The sequence below is a fragment of the Phoxinus phoxinus genome (assembly GCF_949152265.1).
Source record: "Phoxinus phoxinus genome assembly, chromosome: 24".
Lineage (NCBI taxonomy): Eukaryota > Metazoa > Chordata > Actinopteri > Cypriniformes > Leuciscidae > Phoxinus > Phoxinus phoxinus.
The window spans coordinates 26,991,946-27,014,981 of record NC_136899.1 but is presented as its reverse complement, the minus strand read 5'-3'; the positions used below and the strand labels follow the sequence as shown (position 1 = coordinate 27,014,981).

General features: G+C 41.2%; 2 protein-coding genes across 2 annotated transcripts in view; both read left to right on the top strand.

The window, feature by feature from the left end:
• Window positions 1-3,365: 3,365 nt before the first annotated feature.
• On the top strand, window positions 3,366-11,910 carry LOC306992507 (uncharacterized protein). The gene is made up of 9 exons (XM_079601469.1): window positions 3,366-3,607; window positions 5,101-5,400; window positions 6,858-7,200; window positions 10,308-10,414; window positions 10,486-10,538; window positions 10,642-10,710; window positions 10,810-10,884; window positions 10,976-11,044; window positions 11,201-11,910. Exons 1-9 carry the CDS (start codon window positions 3,562-3,564, stop codon window positions 11,255-11,257), a joined length of 1,119 nt encoding a protein of 372 aa, XP_079457595.1. The 5' UTR covers window positions 3,366-3,561; the 3' UTR covers window positions 11,258-11,910.
• Window positions 11,911-13,906: 1,996 nt separating this feature from the next.
• Window positions 13,907-23,036, top strand: part of LOC306992406 (uncharacterized protein) — a 13,486-nt gene continuing 4,356 nt past the window's right edge. Inside the window, exons 1-5 of the mRNA XM_079601250.1 lie at window positions 13,907-13,969; window positions 17,311-17,598; window positions 20,874-21,198; window positions 21,802-21,896; window positions 22,346-22,416. Coding sequence (XP_079457376.1) covers window positions 13,921-13,969; window positions 17,311-17,598; window positions 20,874-21,198; window positions 21,802-21,896; window positions 22,346-22,416 — 828 coding nt within the window. The 5' untranslated portion in view covers window positions 13,907-13,920. The remainder of the gene's footprint in view (window positions 13,970-17,310; window positions 17,599-20,873; window positions 21,199-21,801; window positions 21,897-22,345; window positions 22,417-23,036) is intronic.

Here is a 23,036-nt window from a genome sequence, read left to right as displayed (position 1 = left end):
CTTTGCTATTGCCTGATACATGATAATAAGCTGTACAATATAGTGATCTGAGCATAGTGTTATACATATCGTCGGCTAATGTGAATACATCTATAAGCTAACACTGGTCCCTCACCGAGACCCCTGCCCTGTTCTCCTCACACCACAGCTCAATGCGTCTCCTCTGACCTCCTCTGAATAAAGTTTAACTAAATAAATGACCGGTGTTCAGTCTAATCCTGGCCTGTCCCTGCTCTCTTGGCTTCATATCAGGCTCATAATTATATGGCTGAGGTCCGTCATGCGAGTAAACATTTAGGCTACAATTTCCTCAGCATCCGAACTGTCATTGCGATCCATTGCTTTCCTATTGTTTACTTTGACCTCTCTCCCTCCCGTTACGTCACTTCTGGTTTGGCGGTTTTCAAATGAAAATACTTTTCAAAAAAAGTAAAATTTTCTCACAAAAACGACTCCAGAAGCCTAAATAGCGTTTTATAAGTATATGTTTATATTTAAATCTAGTTCCTACATTATTTTTCTATACATTGGCTCACTGGGTACTCTAACCTGCAATATGCCCTTTAAGACATACTGTAACAAATGCATTGCTCATTATTAGTTATCTTAAAGGTGGGGTATGTAATTCTCTTTTTTGGCCATTTTTTCAGAATCACTTAAAATCCTATTCCTAACCCACTTACAGCCACTGAGTTAGAAGCACTGAAATAAAAATTAAGCAATTTAATCATCTGTGGAACGGGCAGGACTCGAAAAACTCCAGCCAATCATTTCCAAGACCACCTAGAATCATTGGACAGTAAGTGCGTCAATCAATCGGTCGTACCATCCCCCCCCCCCCCCCCCCCCCCCCCCCCCCATCCATGTCCATGTTCTTTGAGTGGGTGGAGTCAAAGGAAAGAAGGCAGGACCATTTGAGTTGTGTATGTTCAAAATCTGCCAGCCGTTTTGTAAATCACATACCCCACCTTTAAGAAAGCAATAATAAATAATAAATAACCAAGATTATATTCTATTTAGTGGTGTCTCATAAATATTGCACATTGAAATCTTATTCAAACTTTACTGTTTTATACACGTCTCCTCGGCTGTATATGATGTGAAAGTGCTGTTTAAAGTGTGTGTTCCCCTGAGGCTGGTGTGTTTACAGTCTACTGGTTCTCTCGGCTGTGATGTGCTGTGTGTCATATATAGCCCAGCGCATGAGTGTGTTAAGTGTGTTAAGTGTGACAACACAGGAAGTCTGGATTAGGAAACGCCACCAGAGCGACCAATAGAGAGCCTAGACCTTTTAGACAAAACAAGATAACACTGTCTAGAAAATACAACCAAGACGTTCTTGAACTTTAGCTGATCGTGCGAGTCTATTAACAGCTGGATAACAGTCACATACACAACCCTGTACACAGTTACTGATCACAGTTATATAGTTATTGAGAATTATGAGTTTAGATCAATGTATCCTGAAATATGAGTTTCATGAGTCTTTGAACAGAAGAGAGGCTCTCAGGAGCGTCATCTCGGAGTCGGGGAAGGTCTCGTTCTTTAAGTTTCCTTACAAGCTGTTCAGACATTGGCAATAAAAAAGCAGTTACTGTAATTCATGAACATTAATAAAGCCCCTTTAACCCCTTAAGCGGCGCCCCCTTTTTTTAATAGACATGAAAATGCACATTCCGAACTTAAATGGTTGTAATTCAAGAATGCTTTGGAATATAGATGTAAGATTGGTCTTGTTTTAAAGAAGACATTTGGCAGATTTTTGTAGAAGTGAAATAAGAAAGTTAAACAGAAAGTTTGTCTTGTGAGTGACTGATAAAGACTTTGAGGTTGCAGAAATAAGTTTGCAATGTATATTTAATCTTGCATGATAGTTTGGGTGTTAATCAGAAGTGACATATCCTCAGATTGGTTCTTTAATCTGAGGTAAACACAACCGAGAAGCTGAAGTAGTGCAGACCGGTAAAGCCGTCAATGCATTATGCTTCATCGGTGGATCTCATTGGCATTCATATATGCAACTTTTACAGGTACATGTTTGAATGCTCATGTCAATTTGGACAGTTTGACAGCATCCAAAATTTAAAAATATGCACACATGTAATCATTATGACTTCCTAATACATTATATTTAACCCCTTAAGCGGCACCTCCCTTTTTTTAAATAGACATGAAAATGAACATTTCGAACTTAAATGGTTGTAATTCAAGAATCCTTTGGAATATAGATGTAAGATTGGTCTTGTTTTAAAGAAGACATTTGGCAGATTTTTGTAGAAGTGAAATAAATTACAGAAAAAAAGTTATAGAAGTTTGAGTTTATGAAAATGTACAATGTTAAAAATGTAATTATATTTTATCTAAAATATATATTTTCAAAACTTGGAGGACTCTAAAAATGCAGATTTTTCAAAAATCTGAACAAGTTGTTTCACATTTTAGGTTGATGTCTCTTGAAATGAGCGTTCAGTGAGATGTAGTTTGGGCGCAGTACCACACTTCTCCACTAGTGGACATTACTGCCCATATAAGGGCGCCTCGATCTCCATATGTGGTTTGAGTCTGAACCATTATTTTTACAATTTTCATACAATTTATGAAGTAGACATCCTATTCAGAAGTAGTGTTGGAAGTTTGGCAGATTTTGAGATGAATTCAACCTCTAAGAAACACAGAAGATCACGTATGTGCATTATAGCTCGCTGCCACATCACTAATGCTGAATTATTATTGTTTTCTTTATATTTAAAACATTTTCAGAGCTTTTTTTCTAAAAGAATTGAATGGATGCTATCTTCTGAACTCTTGGGATGAAAGCAAACTGAGGTTTCTACCATTCTTTCATGATTTTTCATGTTCATCACGATTTCAAAATAAAGGTCTGAACACGCCTCAGGAGTATGAACATATTCTTGTTGCAAATTGATAAAGTACGGCTCCTCTGTAAATAACGGCTCACCAAATATGTAAACTATATTTTTTTATGATATATAGTTTGTCAAGATTAGTTTAGGTTTAGTATAAGATATTACTGTTTTAAATATGTAATGGCTGTGGCAATATAAGGGTAACGTCAGTAGAGTGTTTTCTGCGCTTGATATTGGATGGTAAGAAGAATTAGGAACTACTAATGTTCTTGAGAGTATTTATGGTTACATATACTGCACTTGAGAGTTATATTAGTTAGTTTTATTTCATTGGATATATATACAGTATATTTATTTTTAAAAAAGATATATTCCCCTTAAAGTGTTGTAGCTTTCAACATTGAAAAGTCTTATCTGCAACAGATCTGATCATAAAGCGATGTGTGGATCAGATCTGCAGGATGTTCTCTTATACACACTGAAGCTTTCTGAGACACAGCAGGAAGGAACAACAGCAGCGCATCATCTCGAATATATCACAACATAACAAGCATATGCTCTTGCATTGTATCGTTTTTCTCCACTTGGCAATGAGTGTTAAAATATGAACTATTATGATGTGCGTTGTGAGACAGAACGGCCACATGTGTGAAACTGAAGAACTCCTGCTATCGGCTCTCACTCGCTCAGCACGATGAAGACGACTCTGCTCCTCATGTTCCTCGTCACACACTCGTCAGGTACGACTAACACTTAATTATACACCGTTTATCTGACTGGGTTATTAGGGGTTATAAACTTTTAAAAAATGAGGTGTTAGCTGTTATAAACATTTTTTTTTATATTCATCACCATCAGCTTAACACGACCTCTTATTGTTCAATGGTCATGTTACACGCATATTTCTATCTACTGTATACATGATTGTGTTTTCAACTGAAACCAGACAGAAGAGGCGCATCTTAACTAAGAAGAATTATATATATTATCATAAGTTTAGCATATATTTTATTTTGGTTATTTCATAGATGGATAAGTCAATAACATATATAGCCTGTTGCAATATCTTTAGAAACATTACCGCAGTTATGACTTTTCTGTCAGATGTTTCATCAAATATCTAAATATCTAATGCCAATAATTCATAAGCGGCAGAGGTGGACAGTAACAAAGTACATTTACGTGAGTACTGTACTTAAGTACACTTTTGGAGTATCTGTACTTTACTTGAGTATTATTTTTTCTGGAAACTTTTACTTTAACTTCACTACATTTGAAAGACAAATATTTCAAACATTTCTGTCAAGGCCCTTGAGTAGAGAGTAGTAACGTCAGGGATGATTTGTGTTGCATTTTGGTTGGAAATGAAAGTCTGGTTGACTCCAGAACTCGACTGATGTTGGTTTCTGACGTCAACCGATTTTCAACCACAATACAACGTCTGTCCAACGTTGGAGATTACCGTCAATCTGACTATGGATTCTGACATCAACATGATTTTAATTTTCAACGTTGGGTTTGGTCTTCTAAATGCGAATTTTGTCATTGGTTTGGAGCAGCTTATAGATAACAGTAAGACTAACATATTCATAATAAAAGCCAAAAAACTGGGAACAGCCGTTTGTGTGTCCGAAACCGTTGTGGACGTTATTGAGTGACTTATTCAATCCCACGACTGCAACTGTGTTATAGACATAAATGTGATATTGATATGAGGGAAGGCAGAGATTCAGAGGCATAAGGTACTGTAAGTATTACATGCAACAATGCAACAACAATAAAACAATGCATTGACATTTACTTTTATACTTAAGTACTTTTAAAAATGAGCACTTCTGTACTTTTACTTAAGTAAAAATCGGTCTTTACAACTTTTACTTGTAACGGAGTAATATTTGACCAGTAGTATCTGTACTTTTACTCAAGTAAGGAAGTTGTGTACTTTGTCTCTGATAAGCGGTAATTTGTAATTCAGTTTGATTCGTTCTTAGTGAATCATTTAGAGCAGTTTATGTTTATGTTTCTCTTCAGTCCACCGAATGATTATCAGCCATGTAATGCTCTTAAATATTGAGCCCGTAATATTGAGCAACATTATAACATGGATGGGAATATGCATATATGCAGATGAGCTCACGCATACTGAAACAAGGCACTGTAAGCCTAACATTTAATGTTTCACTTCAGCTTAAATGAAATATTTAGTGTAATAATCATTTTATTCTTTCCACAGGAAATCAAGCTATTCTTACCGTCAGTAAAATATCAGTTCAAAAACATCAGACCATCATAATCCCTTGTTTATATGATCAGAAATATGTCAGTAACCGTAAATATGTGAGTTCTGGAAGAGTGTGGGCGTTCAGTGGTGAAGTGAAGCACAGCAGAATGTCTGTAGTGGATAACGGAACCGAGACGGTGTTCACCGCCACGCTGAGCGGCGCTGAGGAGAGCGACAGCGGCTCGTACTGGTGCGCCATCAGCCTTCACGGATATGATCCGCACGCCGGACTCTACTTGGAGGTTATTAAAGGTATTTTCTGTAGATTTTGTGTATGTAAATCAATCCAGCTGTTTAGCTTGTTTATCCCACTGAATAAAAAAAGGGCAATTGTAACTTTTTATCTCTCAATTCTTTTTTCTCACAATTGTGAGTTTACATTTTACAATTCTGACTTTTTTTTCACAATAATGAGATATATTTATAATTTTATAATAAAATTGTACTCTCACAATTGTGAATTTGTATTGTGTAATTCTGACTTTTTCACAATTCTGACTTTCTCATAATTATCAAGAGTAGCATCAGTTCTGGCGGGTCACGTTAGTCAAGCGCGCATCAGTGACTCTCAGCTGATCCTCTATCTACAGGAATACACCACTATCACCGTATATATAACACCTTCAGTATTATCAGCAGAGATGGTGTTCCTCAGGAGCGCATTACCCTCCTCCCTCCCCAGCTCCACCTGTCTCCAGTCCGGATCTGCCATTCCCCTTTAATCAGAATACATTCTCGAATTATGTTGTACTTTAAAATCTTGAATTACTTATATTTGCATACATTCATGTTGGTTCTGTTGTGTTTACCCCAAGGGGGGTTATTGCTGCTCTTATCACCGCTAGGCTGCATGGATGCGCAGGGAGTTCTCGCCCAGAACGGAACCATACCGACAATCCAAACTGTATGCTAATTGTCAAACAAATTTGACGATAGTGGTCCTGACAGAAACAACTTTATCTTGCAATTCTGACTTTTATCTCGAAATTCAGATTTGCTTGTAATTACGACTTTTTATCTCGAAATTCAGACTTTCTTGCAATTGCAACTTTATATATATCGAAATTCAGACTTTCTCGTAATTACGACTTTATTTAGCAATTTTTACTTTCTTGCAATTTACTTTATATCTCGAAATTCGGACTTTCTCGCAATTTTGACTTTATCTTGTAACTGACTTTTTTCTCAGAATTGCAACTTTTTATCTCGAAATTCTTTCTCGTAATTACTACTTATCTTGTAATTCTGACTTTCTTGCAATTGGTTAGGTTAGATCAACTTTATTATCCCCGAGGGACAATGTGTTTCACAGCCAGCAGTAATCCATACAATCAACAAACAAAACAAAAAACACAACAACAAACACACAACAGTATATATAAACAAATACAAAAATATAAAAAAGAAGTAGGACTTCCTTAATTAAAAAATTTGAAAAAAACAATGGCAGCTGGTACAAAATAGTTTTTAAATCTATTAGTCCTACAAAGTGGTAAAGAATATCCGCGAGTAGAGGGTAACAACTTAAAAGATTCTGCAAAGGATGGCTGGAATCTCTCATCATTAACTCGGCCTTCCTCAGAGTCCTGGTTTTAGACAAACTATTCAAACCATTCAGGGTGGTGCCAACAATCTTCCCACACACTTTACCAGTCCCCTGTAATCACGAGTTATGCAGAAAAGCACGCGTGTGTCTCTGACGTGTCCAGGTACAGCCCGGCTCCAGGTGTCGACTCAGAGCGTGTCCGGCTACGAGCGAGGGAGCGTCACCGTCGTCTGTCGCGGAGCTTCACAGTGGTGTCGGATCGCAGGCTCGTGTGTTGGCAGAGACGAGGAGAGCTCAGATGAAGCTCGTGTCAGTGGTGACGGTGAGGCTCTGAGTGTGAGCTTGAGCGAGCTGAAGATAGAGGACAGTGGATGGTACTTCTGCTCCGATGGGGAATACCAGATGCCAGTTCACATTAGCGTGAGGAAGGCCCCGTATACAGCACCAGTTACAGCACCAGTTACTGTTCACTACACAGGACAACCCACAGCCTTCAGACAGCACAAGTAAGATACACAATGGGGACATTTCATTTCATATTCAGCAATATTATTGATCTCCTGCATTGACAGCATTACATGAGAACTGAACTGAGCTGGGCGATGACATCACGGTTTTCTCCAGAGCGGCTATATATATAAATTAACTGAATTAAACTTTTACATGTGTTGAGCACTCCAGAGTACACACGTGTTGATCACTCCAGAGTACATACGTGTTGATCACTCCTGAGTACACACGTGTTGATCACTCCAGAGTACATACGTGTTGATCACTCCTGAGTACACACGTGTTGATCACTCCAGAGTACACACGTGTTGATCACTCCAGAGTACACACGTGTTGATCACTCCAGAGTACATACGTGTTGATCACTCCAGAGTACACACGTGTTGATCACTCCTGAGTACACACGTGTTGATCACTCCAGAGTACACACGTGTTGATCACTCCAGAGTACATACGTGTTGATCACTCCTGAGTACACACGTGTTGATCACTCCAGAGTACACACGTGTTGATCACTCCTGAGTACACACGTGTTGATCACTCCAGAGTACACACGTGTTGATCACTCCTGAGTACACACGTGTTGAACACTCCAGAGTACACACGTGTTGATCACTCCTGAGTACACACGTGTTGATCACTCCAGAGTACACACGTGTTGATCACTCCTGAGTACACACGTGTTGATCACTCCTGAGTACACACGTGTTGATCACTCCTGAGTACACACGTGTTGAGCACTCCAGAGTACACACGTGTTGATCACTCCTGAGTACATACGTGTTGATCACTCCAGAGTACATACGTGTTGATCACTCCAGAGTACACACGTGTTGATCACTCCTGAGTACACACGTGTTGATCACTCCAGAGTACACACGTGTTGATCACTCCTGAGTACATACGTGTTGATCACTCCAGAGTACACACGTGTTGATCACTCCTGAGTACACACGTGTTGATCACTCCAGAGTACACACGTGTTGATCACTCCTGAGTACACACGTGTTGATCACTCCTGAGTACACACGTGTTGATCACTCCTGAGTACACACGTGTTGAGCACTCCAGAGTACACACGTGTTGATCACTCCTGAGTACATACGTGTTGATCACTCCAGAGTACACACGTGTTGATCACTCCAGAGTACACACGTGTTGATCACTCCTGAGTACACACGTGTTGATCACTCCAGAGTACACGCGTGTTGATCACTCCTGAGTACACACGTGTTGATAACTCCAGAGTACACACGTGTTGATCACTCCAGAGTACACACGTGTTGATCACTCCTGAGTACACACGTGTTGATCACTCCTGAGTACACACGTGTTGAACACTCCCGAGTACACACGTGTTGATCACTCCTGAGTACACACGTGTTGATAACTCCAGAGTACACACGTGTTGATCACTCCTGAGTACACACGTGTTGAACACTCCTGAGTACACACGTGTTGAACACTCCTGAGTACACACGTGTTGATCACTCCAGAGTACACACGTGTTGATCACTCCTGAGTACACACGTGTTGATCACTCCAGAGTACACACGTGTTGATCACTCCTGAGTACACACGTGTTGATCACTCCTGAGTACACACGTGTTGATCACTCCTGAGTACACACGTGTTGATCACTCCTGAGTACACACGTGTTGAGCACTCCTGAGTACACACGTGTTGATCACTCCTGAGTACACACGTGTTGAGCACTCCAGAGTACACACGTGTTGATCACTCCTGAGTACACACGTGTTGATCACTCCTGAGTACACACGTGTTGATCACTCCCGAGTACACACGTGTTGATCACTCCCGAGTACACACGTGTTGATCACTCCCGAGTACACACGTGTTGATCACTCCCGAGTACACACGTGTTGATCACTCCCGAGTACACACGTGTTGATCACTCCCGAGTACACACGTGTTGAACACTCCCGAGTACACACGTGTTGATCACTCCTGAGTACACACGTGTTGATCACTCCTGAGTACACACGTGTTGATCACTCCTGAGTACACACGTGTTGATAACTCCAGAGTACACACGTGTTGATCACTCCTGAGTACACACGTGTTGAGCACTCCAGAGTACACACGTGTTGATCACTCCTGAGTACATACGTGTTGATCACTCCAGAGTACACACGTGTTGATCACTCCAGAGTACACACGTGTTGATCACTCCTGAGTACACACGTGTTGATCACTCCAGAGTACACGCGTGTTGATCACTCCTGAGTACACACGTGTTGATAACTCCAGAGTACACACGTGTTGATCACTCCAGAGTACACACGTGTTGATCACTCCTGAGTACACACGTGTTGATCACTCCTGAGTACACACGTGTTGAACACTCCCGAGTACACACGTGTTGATCACTCCTGAGTACACACGTGTTGATAACTCCAGAGTACACACGTGTTGATCACTCCTGAGTACACACGTGTTGAACACTCCTGAGTACACACGTGTTGAACACTCCTGAGTACACACGTGTTGATCACTCCAGAGTACACACGTGTTGATCACTCCTGAGTACACACGTGTTGATCACTCCAGAGTACACACGTGTTGATCACTCCTGAGTACACACGTGTTGATCACTCCTGAGTACACACGTGTTGATCACTCCTGAGTACACACGTGTTGATCACTCCTGAGTACACACGTGTTGAGCACTCCTGAGTACACACGTGTTGATCACTCCTGAGTACACACGTGTTGAGCACTCCAGAGTACACACGTGTTGATCACTCCTGAGTACACACGTGTTGATCACTCCTGAGTACACACGTGTTGATCACTCCCGAGTACACACGTGTTGATCACTCCCGAGTACACACGTGTTGATCACTCCCGAGTACACACGTGTTGATCACTCCCGAGTACACACGTGTTGATCACTCCCGAGTACACACGTGTTGATCACTCCCGAGTACACACGTGTTGAACACTCCCGAGTACACACGTGTTGATCACTCCTGAGTACACACGTGTTGATCACTCCTGAGTACACACGTGTTGATCACTCCTGAGTACACACGTGTTGATCACTCCAGAGACATCACTGCTCCTCTGCTCCTGCTTTCAGACTGATGCCGGGTCTGAAGAGTCTCCTGTGGCCGGCCGTTCTGGGAGCGACGCTGCTCGTGATCTTCTGTGTGACTTTGCTTCTCATCGCAGGAAACATCAGGAGAAGTGAGAGAGGCAGATATTGATCAGAGAGAATATGAATATGTGCATTATTACATATGTGTGTGTTTCTGCAGAACGAAGAGCTGAACCCCCATCTGAAGACATGAACAATCAACAGTTGCTCAACGCAAGTGTCATATTTGTGATGCATGGCTGTTATAAAAATCAAAGATTCTGATCACTGTTATTAATATTGTTATTTACAATAATAATGTATAATTTTTTTACAGGGAAATGAGAAAAACGAGGTTACATGTGAAAATGTTTATGAAAAGACTGAAATTAAACAAAACATTCAGGTAATTTTATATAACATGTGTAACATCTCTATAAGCCCTATAAGCTGCTGTTGTTGTTATTATTATTATTTATTTATTTATACATTTTATATTTAATAGGGAAATGAGAAATACGAGCAGGTTACATGTGACAGTATCTATGAAATGATGACTGGAAATACACAAAACATTCAGGTAATTTTTATCAGCTTTAACTATAAACTGCTGTTGTTATTGTTGTTATTATTATTATTATTAATGTATTCATTCATTTCATTCTAAACAGGGAAATGAGAAACACAACGAGGTTGAAGATCTTTATGAAATCATGACTGGAATTAAACAAAACATCCAGGTATTTTTTATTTTATTTTTTTACAATATTTGTTAATACAGTAATGAAAGTACAGTAATATACAGCTATACATTCATTTACAGTGTATTAATGTGGGTTCATGTAAACCTGACTCTTTTTTGTGTTTTGTTTTTGTGTTCTCCTGTGCTGTTGTAGCTGCCTGACATGGATAATAAAAACATATATGAACCTATGGTCAGAAAAGTGAAATAGTGATATAAGCAGACGTAATGCCATAATTGCCGTAATTTGACCCGAGCGCCTCTCAGAAATACTAAGATGGTTTTCTTGAAGTCACTGTTTCTCTTTTAGGGTAAAGTTTCGATTGAGCTGTTGATGAAAATGTATTGTGATGTGATTTTATGGTATTTTTATTCATGTGAATTTGGCTGGGAATTGAACCCATGATCTTAGCGCTGCCAGAGCCTGCTTCAGCACATACAAATATATAAATGTGTAATTTAAAATAAATTACATAAAATAAAATATAATATAATATTCACATTTTGTGAAAAACAAATAAACATTTTGTTCAATGCTGTTTTATAAACCATATGTTCTCATGTTTACTTTTTTGTAATGTTTAAGAAGTATTAATGTTAAATGTTCACTATTTTTATATTATATTACTTTTCTTTTCTTTTTTTTTTATAATGGGATTTTTGGTGAATTGTATTGCATCCAATTAGGGTCAATTTCACCTGGAACATAACAATCAAACACAGAATTTTTGCATAATTGTAATGTGTTCTACAGAAAATAAAAGCATGCGTGCAGACATGAGTGAATGAGATGTTTAATGTTCCGGTGAGTTATAGTTCATAGAGTCGTCTGTGTTCATTTCCTCAGCGTTTCAGAGTCGCAGGCTTCGGTTCATGAAGTGGAAAAACTGTGGGTGTAAACAGTGCTTATTTCTTTCTTTCTTTCTTTGTCAAGCCGTGGAAAGACTTTGTAGAGAAAAAGTCATTAGTTGGTCTTTCAACACATACATCACACTGGTTTCCGCTGGACTTAAAAACTGTTATAAATAAATAATTAGGGCCCAAGCCTTGAAAAGGCGAAGGCCCTATTGTTTTCCATGGGATTATTCTTCTTCTTCTTTATTATTATTATTTTACTACCTTTTGGGCACTTTTGAGGGCCTTAACATGCTCAAAAACTCTTGAAACTTTGCACAAATGTCAGAACCCTGAAGCTGGTACCCGGGCGTGGCAGGGGGGCTCGACAGCGCCCCCTGGAATGGGATTCAAACACTTGTCCGTATATCAAACACGCTTGCATGTAATAATATGAAACTCGGTACACATTTAGATCTCATCGGGCCGAACAACTTTCGTGCTCTAAGTTTTACGCCAGCCCAACAGGAAGTCGGCTATTGTGGGTGGTATGAAAACGCATGCCCCTGGAATTTGAAACACTCTTTCTAGAAAATTCATCCAATCGCAACAAACTCGGTCAGCATGACGTCAAGACATTGAGGATACTAAATTGCTGACGGATTTTTGATATCTCGAACGGTTTGGCCGTGGCGAGGAAACGAAATTATGGCGAGAAAAGAGAAACACGATGTGTTATAACGTCTTCATACATTAACTGATCTTGATGAAACTTCAGTAGCGTGTTTGTTGTAAGAGAGCGATCACATGGATGTAACTAATGTGAGTCAAAGTTATAGCGCCACCAACTGGCAGCAGGAAGTGTGTTACTTTTGACAAAAGTGGGGGGGTTAGTTTACCTACAGTCACAAAACTTGGTATGTATATTGTGCACATCGAGCCGGACAACTTTCTGATTTACAGTCATTAGCTCCGACCGACAGGAAGTCAGATATTTTGGTTTAAATGTGGTTTTGTCGCTCTCTGCCTCTCTCTGACAGAGTTCCCCCAGCCATTCTGTGTGTGTGTGTGTGTGTGTGTGTGTGTGTGTGTGTGTGTGTGTGTGTCTGTCTGTCTGTGTGTGTGTGTCTGTGTGGGGAGGGGAGGGAGGGCACACACACACACATAGACAGACCCCCCTGTGTGTGTCTGTGTGGGGAGGGGAGGGAGGGCACACACACAGACAGCCCCCCTGTCTGTGTGTGTGGGGAGGGGAGCAGAAAGACTATGAACAATTGTGCCATCTAGTGTTTTATACTATGTATAAATGTGTTTTTTATTTTAAACAAGTATTTTAAAGTACACTAATTTCAATTAATGATATGCTGCATTTGTATGTATATTTAAACATTATCAAAGTTAGGATGTCATTTTTTTAGTTTCAAAACTTATCTGTCTCTGTCTCCCTTTGGCTGTCATTACCCTCCCCTCACTCCCACAGTCTCACTTATTTCTTTCTGTATCAAATAATATTACCATAAACAAAAAGTTTGAGTTTCTTTTTCAATCAATGTATTATGTGTAACTTAAAAATAAGCAGATTAAACAGATATGTTTGAGGGCAAGACATGAAAACGATGAAATATAATATAGTATTAGTAAAAGAGTGCAGTATAGGGTTGGATGAATCAGATAAATAACATATTTTGTTAAAAAAACATTTGGTTAAATAAAATCGAGTGATACATAGGGCTATATTGCCCTCTCAACAGTCAAAGTGGGTTACATTATTGCCCGTCGTGCACAGGAACCTGAAAGGCAACGGGGTGGCGGCTTTATATATATATATATATATATATATATATATATATAGCTGCAAGCAGCGATGGAGGGCCCAAGCCTGGGGCACCGCCACCCCGGTGCCTTTAAGCTATATTTACTTTTGTCACACTGCCCACAAATACTCTTGCAACATCATGGAGTGTGTTGCAGAAAAGAGGAACTAGAGATGGGAAATGTTTCACACACATTACCAACAAACATCTTCAGAATGCGACAGCGATGGATCGAGACTGTGTTCTGTTCATCTTCATCCTCATCAAACTCTCAGGTGAGATTAATAACACGTATAATGTATTTGATGAAAAATTAAAATGTATAAAGTCAAGGATATTAAATGTGGTACTGGCAAAATACAGGCGGGGGGTTAGGATCTATTTTTGGATCAATTTTTATTTTTCAATTGATGTATATTCATTTTAATATAATTTGAAATAAAATGTGTATTAAGGAACAATTAAAATGGGATTGGGATTAAAGCCACAGACTTTTAGATTAATTTTATATTTTAATATATTGTAATATTGATAAAAAAATAATATTTATTTCATAAAGGTGCTCATGATGTCACTATATTTAAAATCTGAGATTCAAGTATGTACGGTATTATGTAACTTTTGCCCATCTAGCAGTTAAAAAACAAAAGTGCGTTTCGCGGAAGAACATTGGTTTGGTCGTGCTTCGGCTGTGTGCGGAGTAAGCAAGAACAATAATAATGATACGATCTTCACAACAGATCAACTTCTAGATGTAGATGGTGAAACTATCATAGGGAGGGGGGCTGGGCGTCCTGGAGTCTCCTTCTGGAGGGTCAACAGGCACTGATGGCTCCAGGATGGTACCGGCAGTTCGGAAGACTAGGGCGGAGCTGGCGGAGACAACCCTTCGGGCGGCCATGGCGGAGACAACCCTTCGGACGGCCATGGCGGAGACGACCCTTTGGGCGGCCGTGGGGAAAATGATCCTTCGGGCGGCATGACGGAGACAACCCTTCGGGCGGCCATGGCGAAAGCGATCCTTTGGGCAATGGCGGAGACGAACCTTCAGGTAGCCATGGCAAAAGCGATCCTTTGGGCAATGGCGGAGACGAACCTTCAGGTAGCCATGGCGAAAGCGATCCTTTGGGCCATGGCGGAGATGACCCTTCGGGCGGCCATGGCGAAAGCGATCTTTCGGGCCATGGCAGAGACGACCCTTTGGGCCATGGCAGAGACGACCCTTTGGGCCATGGCGGAGATGAACCTTCAGGCCATGGCGGAGACGACCCTTTGGGCCATGGCAGAGACGACCCTTTGGGCAATGGCGGAGACGACCCTTTGGGCAATGGCGGAGATGAACCTTCAGGCCATGGCGGAGACGACCCTTTGGGCAATGGCGGAGACGACCCTTTGGGCAATGGCGGAGATGAACCTTCAGGCCATGGCGGAGACGACCCTTTGGGCCATGGCGGAGACGACCCTTTGGGCAATGGCGGAGATGAACCTTCAGGCCATGGCGGAGACGACCCTTTGGGCGGCCATGGCGAAAGCGATCCTTCGGGCCATGGCAGAGACGACCCTTTGGGCGGCCATGGCGAAAGCGATCCTTCGGGCCATGGCAGAGACGACCCTTCGGGCAATGGCGGAGATGAACCTTCAGGCCATGGCGGAGACGACCCTTTGGGCGGCCATGGCGAAAGCGATCCTTCAGGCCATGGCAGAGACGACCCTTCGGGCAATGGCGGAGATGAACCTTCAGGCCATGGCGGAGACGACCCTTTGGGCGGCCATGGCGAAAGCGATCTTTCGGGCCATGGCGGAGACGACTCTTTGGGCCATGGCGGAGACGACCCTTCGGGCCATGGCGGAGATGACCCTTTGGGCCATGGCGGAGACGACCCTTTGGGCCATGGCGGAGACGACCCTTTGGGCCATGGCGGAGACGACCCTTTGGGCCATGGCGGAGACGACCCTTTGGGCCATGGCGGAGACGATCCTTCGGGCATTGGCGGAAACGACCCTTTGGGTGGCCATGGCGAAAGCTATCCTTCGGGCCATGGCGGAGATGACCCTTTGGGCAATGGCGGAGACGATCCTTCGGACATTGGCGGAAACGACCCTTTGGGCGGCCATGGCGAAAGCGATCCTTCGGGCCATGGCGGAGATGAACCTTCAGGCAGCCATGGCGAAAATGATGACGGTGAAGGGAGAGTTACAGCTCGCCAGCACCCACCCCACAAAGGAAGGGGAATGATCTTGCGGACCTTCTCCGGTCAACTGCTCTCTGCATTAGCCGTTCAAGCTCACCTCGTAGAACGTGCAGAGGCAGACGTCTGGGTAGTTAGTCAGATATGCAGTCTCGAGGAAGGTCCGCGTGTGGTCCTCCAATGTTTGTTCCCTCTGCTCTGAACACAACAGGAGGACAGCCGGGGATATCCACATTGAGAAACTAAAACAATAAATGAAACCAAAAGGCCAGGGAAAAGAAAATGCCGCCAAACTTTCACCTTTTGAGGTCGGTTATTCTGTCACGATTAGATCCAAGGAAGACGATGATCATTGACAAGTAACAAGTTTGTTTAATAAGTAATAAGAATCCAACCAACAGGCGAGACAGAGAACACAGAACAGAGAGGAACTTAGGCCCCATTTACACGTACATGGTTAATTTGAAAAACGGAGACATTTCCCTTCGTTTGTGCCCTTCGTTTACACGCAAACGGAGAATTCGCCTCTGAAAACTATTCTTTCTAAAAAATCTGGCCAGAGTGGAGATTTTGGAAAACTTTGTTTGCACGTTTGCATGTAAAATGAGAAAAACTGAGTTTTAGGCAGCCGACGTCACAGTATGTGACTATTTTTGGGATTCTGATTGGCTAACGTGGGCTTGAGCTTCTCGTTACACTGCCACCTACAGGTTTGGCATGCTCTTGACGGCATATATACACGGGTTTAAACACTTTTCTGAAAACTGACAGGTGTGCACAATGTTATTTTTGAAAACGGAGAGGGGTGAAATGGATGGTCTCTTCCCTCCATCCTCCCCAACACCACCAGAATGGTCTCTTCCCTCCATCCTCCCCAACACCACCAGGATGGTCTCTTCCCTCCATCCACCCCACCACCACCAGAATGGTCTCTTCCCTCCATCCACCCCACCACCACCAGGATGGTCTCTTCCCTCCATCCACCCCAAAACCACCAGGATGGTCTCTTCCCTCCATCCACCCCACCACCACCAGAATGGTCTCTTCCCTCCATCCTCCCCAACACCACCAGGATGGTCTCTTCCCTCCATCCTCCCCACCACCACCAGGATGGTCCCTTCCCTCCATCCTCCCCACCACCACCAGGATGGTCCCTTCCCATACCTAGCAGGGGGTCGGCTGCGCCCCTGCCTTCGTCTTCAGGCAGGATATACAGAGTCCGGACCCTCGGATTGCAAGCTACGCACGGGGCCTACGCCAAAGAACTTGATTGCTTGCTGGGCTGTTAATAAATGTTAAATTGTCACAGTATTTATTCTCCCGAGTCTTTCTGGAAGAAATATGTTTAAATAAATCAAATAGCATAAAAAGCCACAGACTTTTGAATATATTCAATATTTTCATATATAATTTGTCTTTTTTGTCAGGTGCTCAAGATGTCTCTACGGTCAGGAAAATATCTGTTCAGAGCGGACAGTCTATCATAATTCCTTGTTTATATAAAGATAAATATGTTTTTTCACACACACACTCTGGGCTACAGAGTGATCATGTAAACTCCTCGGATCAGAAAGCTCCACTGATCTCTGGAGACTCCCGTAAGATCCTGACGGTCCACATGGAGGATGTTCGGGAGTCGGCTCAGTTCTCCTGTCCTGCTCACATTCCTTCTGGATCTGATCAGCCGGAAAACTTCTCCCTGGAGGTCACAGCAGGTCAGACTCACACACACTCTCCCACACACTCACACACACTCTCCCACACACTCTCACACACTCTAAAAGGTTCTGTATATGAAGCCTTACTGAAACTATTACTAATTATCAGTGTTGGGGAAAGTTACTTTTAAAAGAAATGCATTACAATATTGCGTTACTTTTTCTCTGCTGGGCCGGGCTTGCTTGTTTGTTTTTTAATAACAACAAAAAAGTAATATTTTTGGTGAATGTTCAGGCCCTTTCACATCATAAGTAAAGTGAATAAGCCTCAGACTGAAGGAAATGCTTATTTACTCCTGTACAGTAGATGTACAGTAGAGTACAGTAGAGGTAGAGTACTGTATAGGTAGCGTACAGTAGAGTACAGTAGAATAGAGTATTGTACTGTAGAGTTACGGTAGAGTATATTAGAGTACAGTAGAGGTAGAGTACAGAAGAGTACAGTAGAGTACAGTAGAGCAAAGTAGAGTACAGTAGAGGTAGAGTACAGTAGAGCAAAGTAGAGTACAGTAGAGTACAGTAGAGGTAGAGTACAACTGAGTACAGTAGAGGTAGAGTACAAATTAGTACAGTAGAGGTAGAGTACAGTAGAGTACAGTAGAGGTAGAGTACAGTAGATGTAGAGTACAGTAGAGTACAGTAGAGTAGAGTACAGTATAGGTAGAGTACAGTAGAGTACAGTAGAGTAGAGTACAGTACAGTAGAGGTAGAGTACAGTACAGTAGAGTACAGTAGATGTAGAGTACAGTACAGTAGAGTATAGTACAGTACAGTAGAGTACAGTAGATGTAGAGTACAGTACAGTAGAGTATAGTACAGTACAGTAAATCAGAGTACAGTAGAGTATAGTAGAGTACAGTAGATGTAGAGTACAGTACAGTAGAGTAGAGTATAGTAGAGTACAGTAGATGTAGAATACAGTAGAGGAAGAGTACAGTAAAGTAGAGTACAGTAGAGGTAGAGTATAGTACAGTAAAGTAGAGTACAGTAGAGTACAGTACAGTAGAGGTAGAGTAGAGTACAATACAGTAGAGTACAGTAGATGTAGAGTAGAGTAGAGTACAGTAGAGTACAGTAGAGGTAGAGTAGATGTAGAGTACAGTAGAGTACAGTACAGTAGAGGTAGAGTAGAGTACAATACAGTAGAGTACAGTAGATGTAGAGTAGAGTAGAGTACAGTAGAGGTAGAGTAGATGTAGAGTACAGTAGAGTACAGTACAGTAGAGGTAGAGTAGAGTACAATACAGTAGAGTACAGTAGAGGTAGAGTACAGTACAGTAGAGGTAGAGTAGAGAACAGTAGAATACAGTACAGCAGAGGTAGAGTAGAGTACAGTACAGTACAGTACAGCAGAGGTAGAGGTAGAGTAGAGTACAGTAGAGTACAGTACAGTAGAGTACAGTAGAGGTAGAGTAGAGTACAGTATAGTAGAGTACAGTACAGTACAGTAGAGGTAGAGTAGAGAACAGTAGAGTACAGTACAGCAGAGGTAGAGTAGAGTAGAGTACAGTAGAGTACAGTACAGTAGAGTACAGTAGAGGTAGAGTACAGTAGAGGTAGAGAATAGTACAGTACAGTAGAGTAGAGTACAGTAGAGTACAGTAGAGTAGAGTACAGTAGACTACAGTAGAGGTAGAGTACAGTAGAGGTAAAGTAGAGTAGAGTAGAGTACAGTAGAGTACAGTAGAGTAGAGTACAGTAGAGTACAGTAGAGTAGAGTACAGTAGATGTAGAGTACAGTACAGTACGGTACAGTAAAGTACAGTAGAGGTAGAGTACAGTAGAGTACAGTACAGTACAGTAGATGTAGAGTACAGTAGAGTACAGTACAGTACAGTAGATGTAGAGGACAGCAGAGTACAGTAGAGTAGAGTACAGTAGAGTACATTAGATGTAGAGTACAGTAGAGTACATTAGATGTAGAGTACAGTAGAGTACAGTAGATGTAGAGTACAGTAGATGTAGAGTACAGTAGAGTACAGTAGAGTAGAGTAGAGTACAGTAGAGTAGAGTAGAGTACAGTAGAGTTCAGTAGAGTAGAGTACAGTAGAGTACAGTAGAGTAGAGTACAGTAGAGTAGATAACAGTACAGTAGAGTACAGTAGAGTAGAGTACAGTACAGTAGAGTAGATTACAGTACAGTAGAGTACAGTACAGTAGAGTACAGTAGAGTAGAGTACAGTAGAGTAGAGTATAGTAGAGTAGAGTACAGTAGAGTAGATTACAGTACAGTAGAGTACAGTAGAGTAGAGTACAGTAGAGTAGAGTACAGTAGAGTAGATTACAGTACAGTAGATTACAGTACAGTAGATTACAGTACAGTAGAGTACAGTACAGTAGAGTACAGTAGAGTAGAGTACAGTAGAGTACAGTAGAGTACAGTAGAGTAGAGTACAGTAGAGTAGAGTACAGTAGAGTAGATTACAGTACAGTAGATTACAGTACAGTAGATTACAGTACAGTAGAGTACAGTACAGTAGAGTACAGTAGAGTAGAGTACAGTAGAGTAGATTACAGTTCAGTAGAGTACAGTAGAGTAGAGTACAGTAGAGTAGAGTACAGTAGAGTACAGTAGAGAATAGTACAGTAGAGTACAGTAGAGTAGAGTACAGTACAGTAGAGTACAGTAGAGTAGAGTACAGTAGAGTACAGTAGAGTACAGTACAGTAGAGTACAGTAGAGTACAGTAGAGTAGATTACAGTTCAGTAGAGTACAGTAGAGAATAGTACAGTAGAGTAGAGTAGAGTACAGTAGAGAATAGTACAGTAGAGTAGAGTAGAGTACAGTACAGTAGAGTAGAGTACAGTTGAGAATAGTACAGTAGAGGGTGCCGCTCAAAGAAACCTTTCCCATTCAGGATTAAAGAACAATAGGATACAGGAGAAGCAAGTTCAACACTCTTATTTCTAAGTCTAATCTAAAGTCATTTTTTCTTATTAGTATGGTTGAATTAGATAATTAAAGGTCAGAAGCAAAGACATTGTTTAATAAAGTGAGATTAAATACATAAAGTATATTTGTGTAATTTAATAAAGTTAATTATAAAACTTTTCTGTGATTGCATTTTACTGTTTTTATTCATTTCGAGGAATACTGAATGTGTTTGTGCAAATGAGATGAATATAAATGCATGTTCACATTTAGTCTAAAACTAAAATAACCATCATGTTTACACAGCGCACTCACACACACACTCTGAAAATTTGTATAAATAACATTATTATTATTATTAGCACACAGCTGAACGAGACTGATGTTCTGCCATCTCTAGGCCCGCCGAGACTGTATGTGAAGCGCCAGAGCGAGAGCGTGTCTGAGGACGGTAGTGTGACCGTCTCCTGCTTTCATCACGGGGAAACTATGGTACAATGGTGTAAGTTTGCCGGTCGCTGCGTGACGGGGAGGTTCGGGACTTTAGACGGAGCCTCGGTTGAGATCTATGATCAGGAACACATGATGACTGTGATGATGAGCAAATTGAAGATGAAGAACACGGGCTGGTACCTGTGCTCAACACACCAGCTGCAGATGCCGGTTCATATTACTGTACATAATCATAACCATACAGAACAGATCCCAGCCACCCCTCGCCAGAGGTGAGAACACGAAACACACAGATCCTCCGCTACTCTCCGTCCTCTGCTTCAAACTCACATGACTGCACTTCTTCAGCTCAATCCCTGCCATCTGAAGTATTGTCTTGAATGTTAAGATTTCAATTATTTAACACGTTCTCAGTTCTCTGACACGCAAAATATTTATTATGTTTTTTTTTAGTGTAGTGTTTTATTTAAACGTTCAGGATTTTGGATTTTAGGATTGAATTTATTGAATTATTAGCTTTTCATAATCAATGCAGGTAGTTTCAAAATATGAAAGTAAAATAAATAATAATATCTTGTTGCTTATGGTTGCTTTTTGGATAATTGATATTCTCTTCATTTTTGTAAAATTTTGTCAAAATATCAAGAAATAACGTCGTATAGTTTTGGAAGGACATGCAGGTGATGAGATAATCACAGAATATTCAACTATTCATAACCATTAATGTCTATTTGCATTTGAGAACTTCCAATAGTAACTTTGTGGCTTTTGTTTTTCTTTTTTGCAAAAATATTAGCATTGACATTGTGCCATTTTCATGTATGAATGCAATTATTCAAAAGCTAAAATATTGTCTTTATTCTGTTGCATTGTAGGACGGCTATTTTATTTCTGTTGCCTGTGATTATGGAAATTCTCCTGGTCATAATCATTTACTCGGCACTGAAACTGCTTACATTTTGCAAAGAAAGTAAGTTTTTCTGTGAATAAATACATAAGGTCAAGGTTCTCTCAAAGTAAATCTCCCAGTAATATTAATTAAACATTATTAGGACTTTAATAATGTTATAAAACGTTAACACAAAAACATTATTTATATATCGTTTATGGAATTTGTTTTCCTGAAACATTTTAGTTGGACGTTAATTTTACTAGGCCTACTTGTTTCCGAACGTTCAGCGAACATTCAAAATTAACATTCCATAATGTTTGAAGAATGAAACAATGTAATGTTACCATAACCAATAATTTATTTTTTATTTTTTTAAACGCTGGATGTTTTGAATGTTCAGAGAAATAATGTTTTCATAACTTAGTAAATTTGTTCTTAAAATATTTTTTGTTGTCTGGCAAACCATGATGGACATGTCTTATAGGTTTATTGCTACAACTGTTTTTAAATTGAACCTATTCTTTCAGGATTCCTGAAACCTGTGAATCCAGCAGAGGAAGGCCAGTACGTGATGATGCACCGGAAACAATCCTCACATGTGAGTTCAGAAGCATTGCTTCATCTTCTTCATCTTCATCGTCATCTTCATCACACAATGATTCAGCATTAGTTTTGGAATCCTCCTGGGGGAAAACGTCTCAGGTTACGACTGTATGTTCCCTGAGAACTGGAAACTCACACTGGGTCATAGCGCTTGGGGAACGCCTCAGCGTGACTGTGACTGACACACTGTATGATCACGACATTCACATTCGCCATGACGTCATTCTCTAGCGCTACCAGGAAGTATAAAAGGGGCGCCTAGAGAACACGTCGTCCACTTCTTCGTCTGAAGGGACTGTGCAAGCAGACCAGAGTTCTCCGGGAACAGTCGTAACCTGAGAAGTTCCCTTTCGAAAGCGAACTCGCACTGCGTCAAAGCGCTAGGGGAACGATCCACCCAAGCGCCACGCTGAGGGGATGCTTCGCCAGTTATTGCTGTTTACAAGCACAAAACACCTTTAGCTCAGCGTTAAGACCCTTGCAGCGCACACGTCAGGCTGTCAGTAGCACTACTCCCTGCAGCCACTGCCTGAGCTTCATGCTAAGCGAGGAAGTAACTTTGTGCTTTCACACGAAGGACTTGACCCAGAGCAAGCTCAAGGGCACGGACACCAC

Excerpts from the sequence above, each read along its gene's own strand:
- LOC306992507 (XM_079601469.1), top strand. The coding sequence starts at position 3,562 with ATGAAGACGACTCTGCTCCTCATGTTCCTCGTCACACACTCGTCAG. Across the intron at positions 3,608-5,100 it reads CCTCGTCACACACTCGTCAG|GAAATCAAGCTATTCTTACC; the intron begins GTACGACTAACA and ends TTCTTTCCACAG. Across the intron at positions 10,415-10,485 it reads CGCAGGAAACATCAGGAGAA|AACGAAGAGCTGAACCCCCA; the intron begins GTGAGAGAGGCA and ends GTGTTTCTGCAG.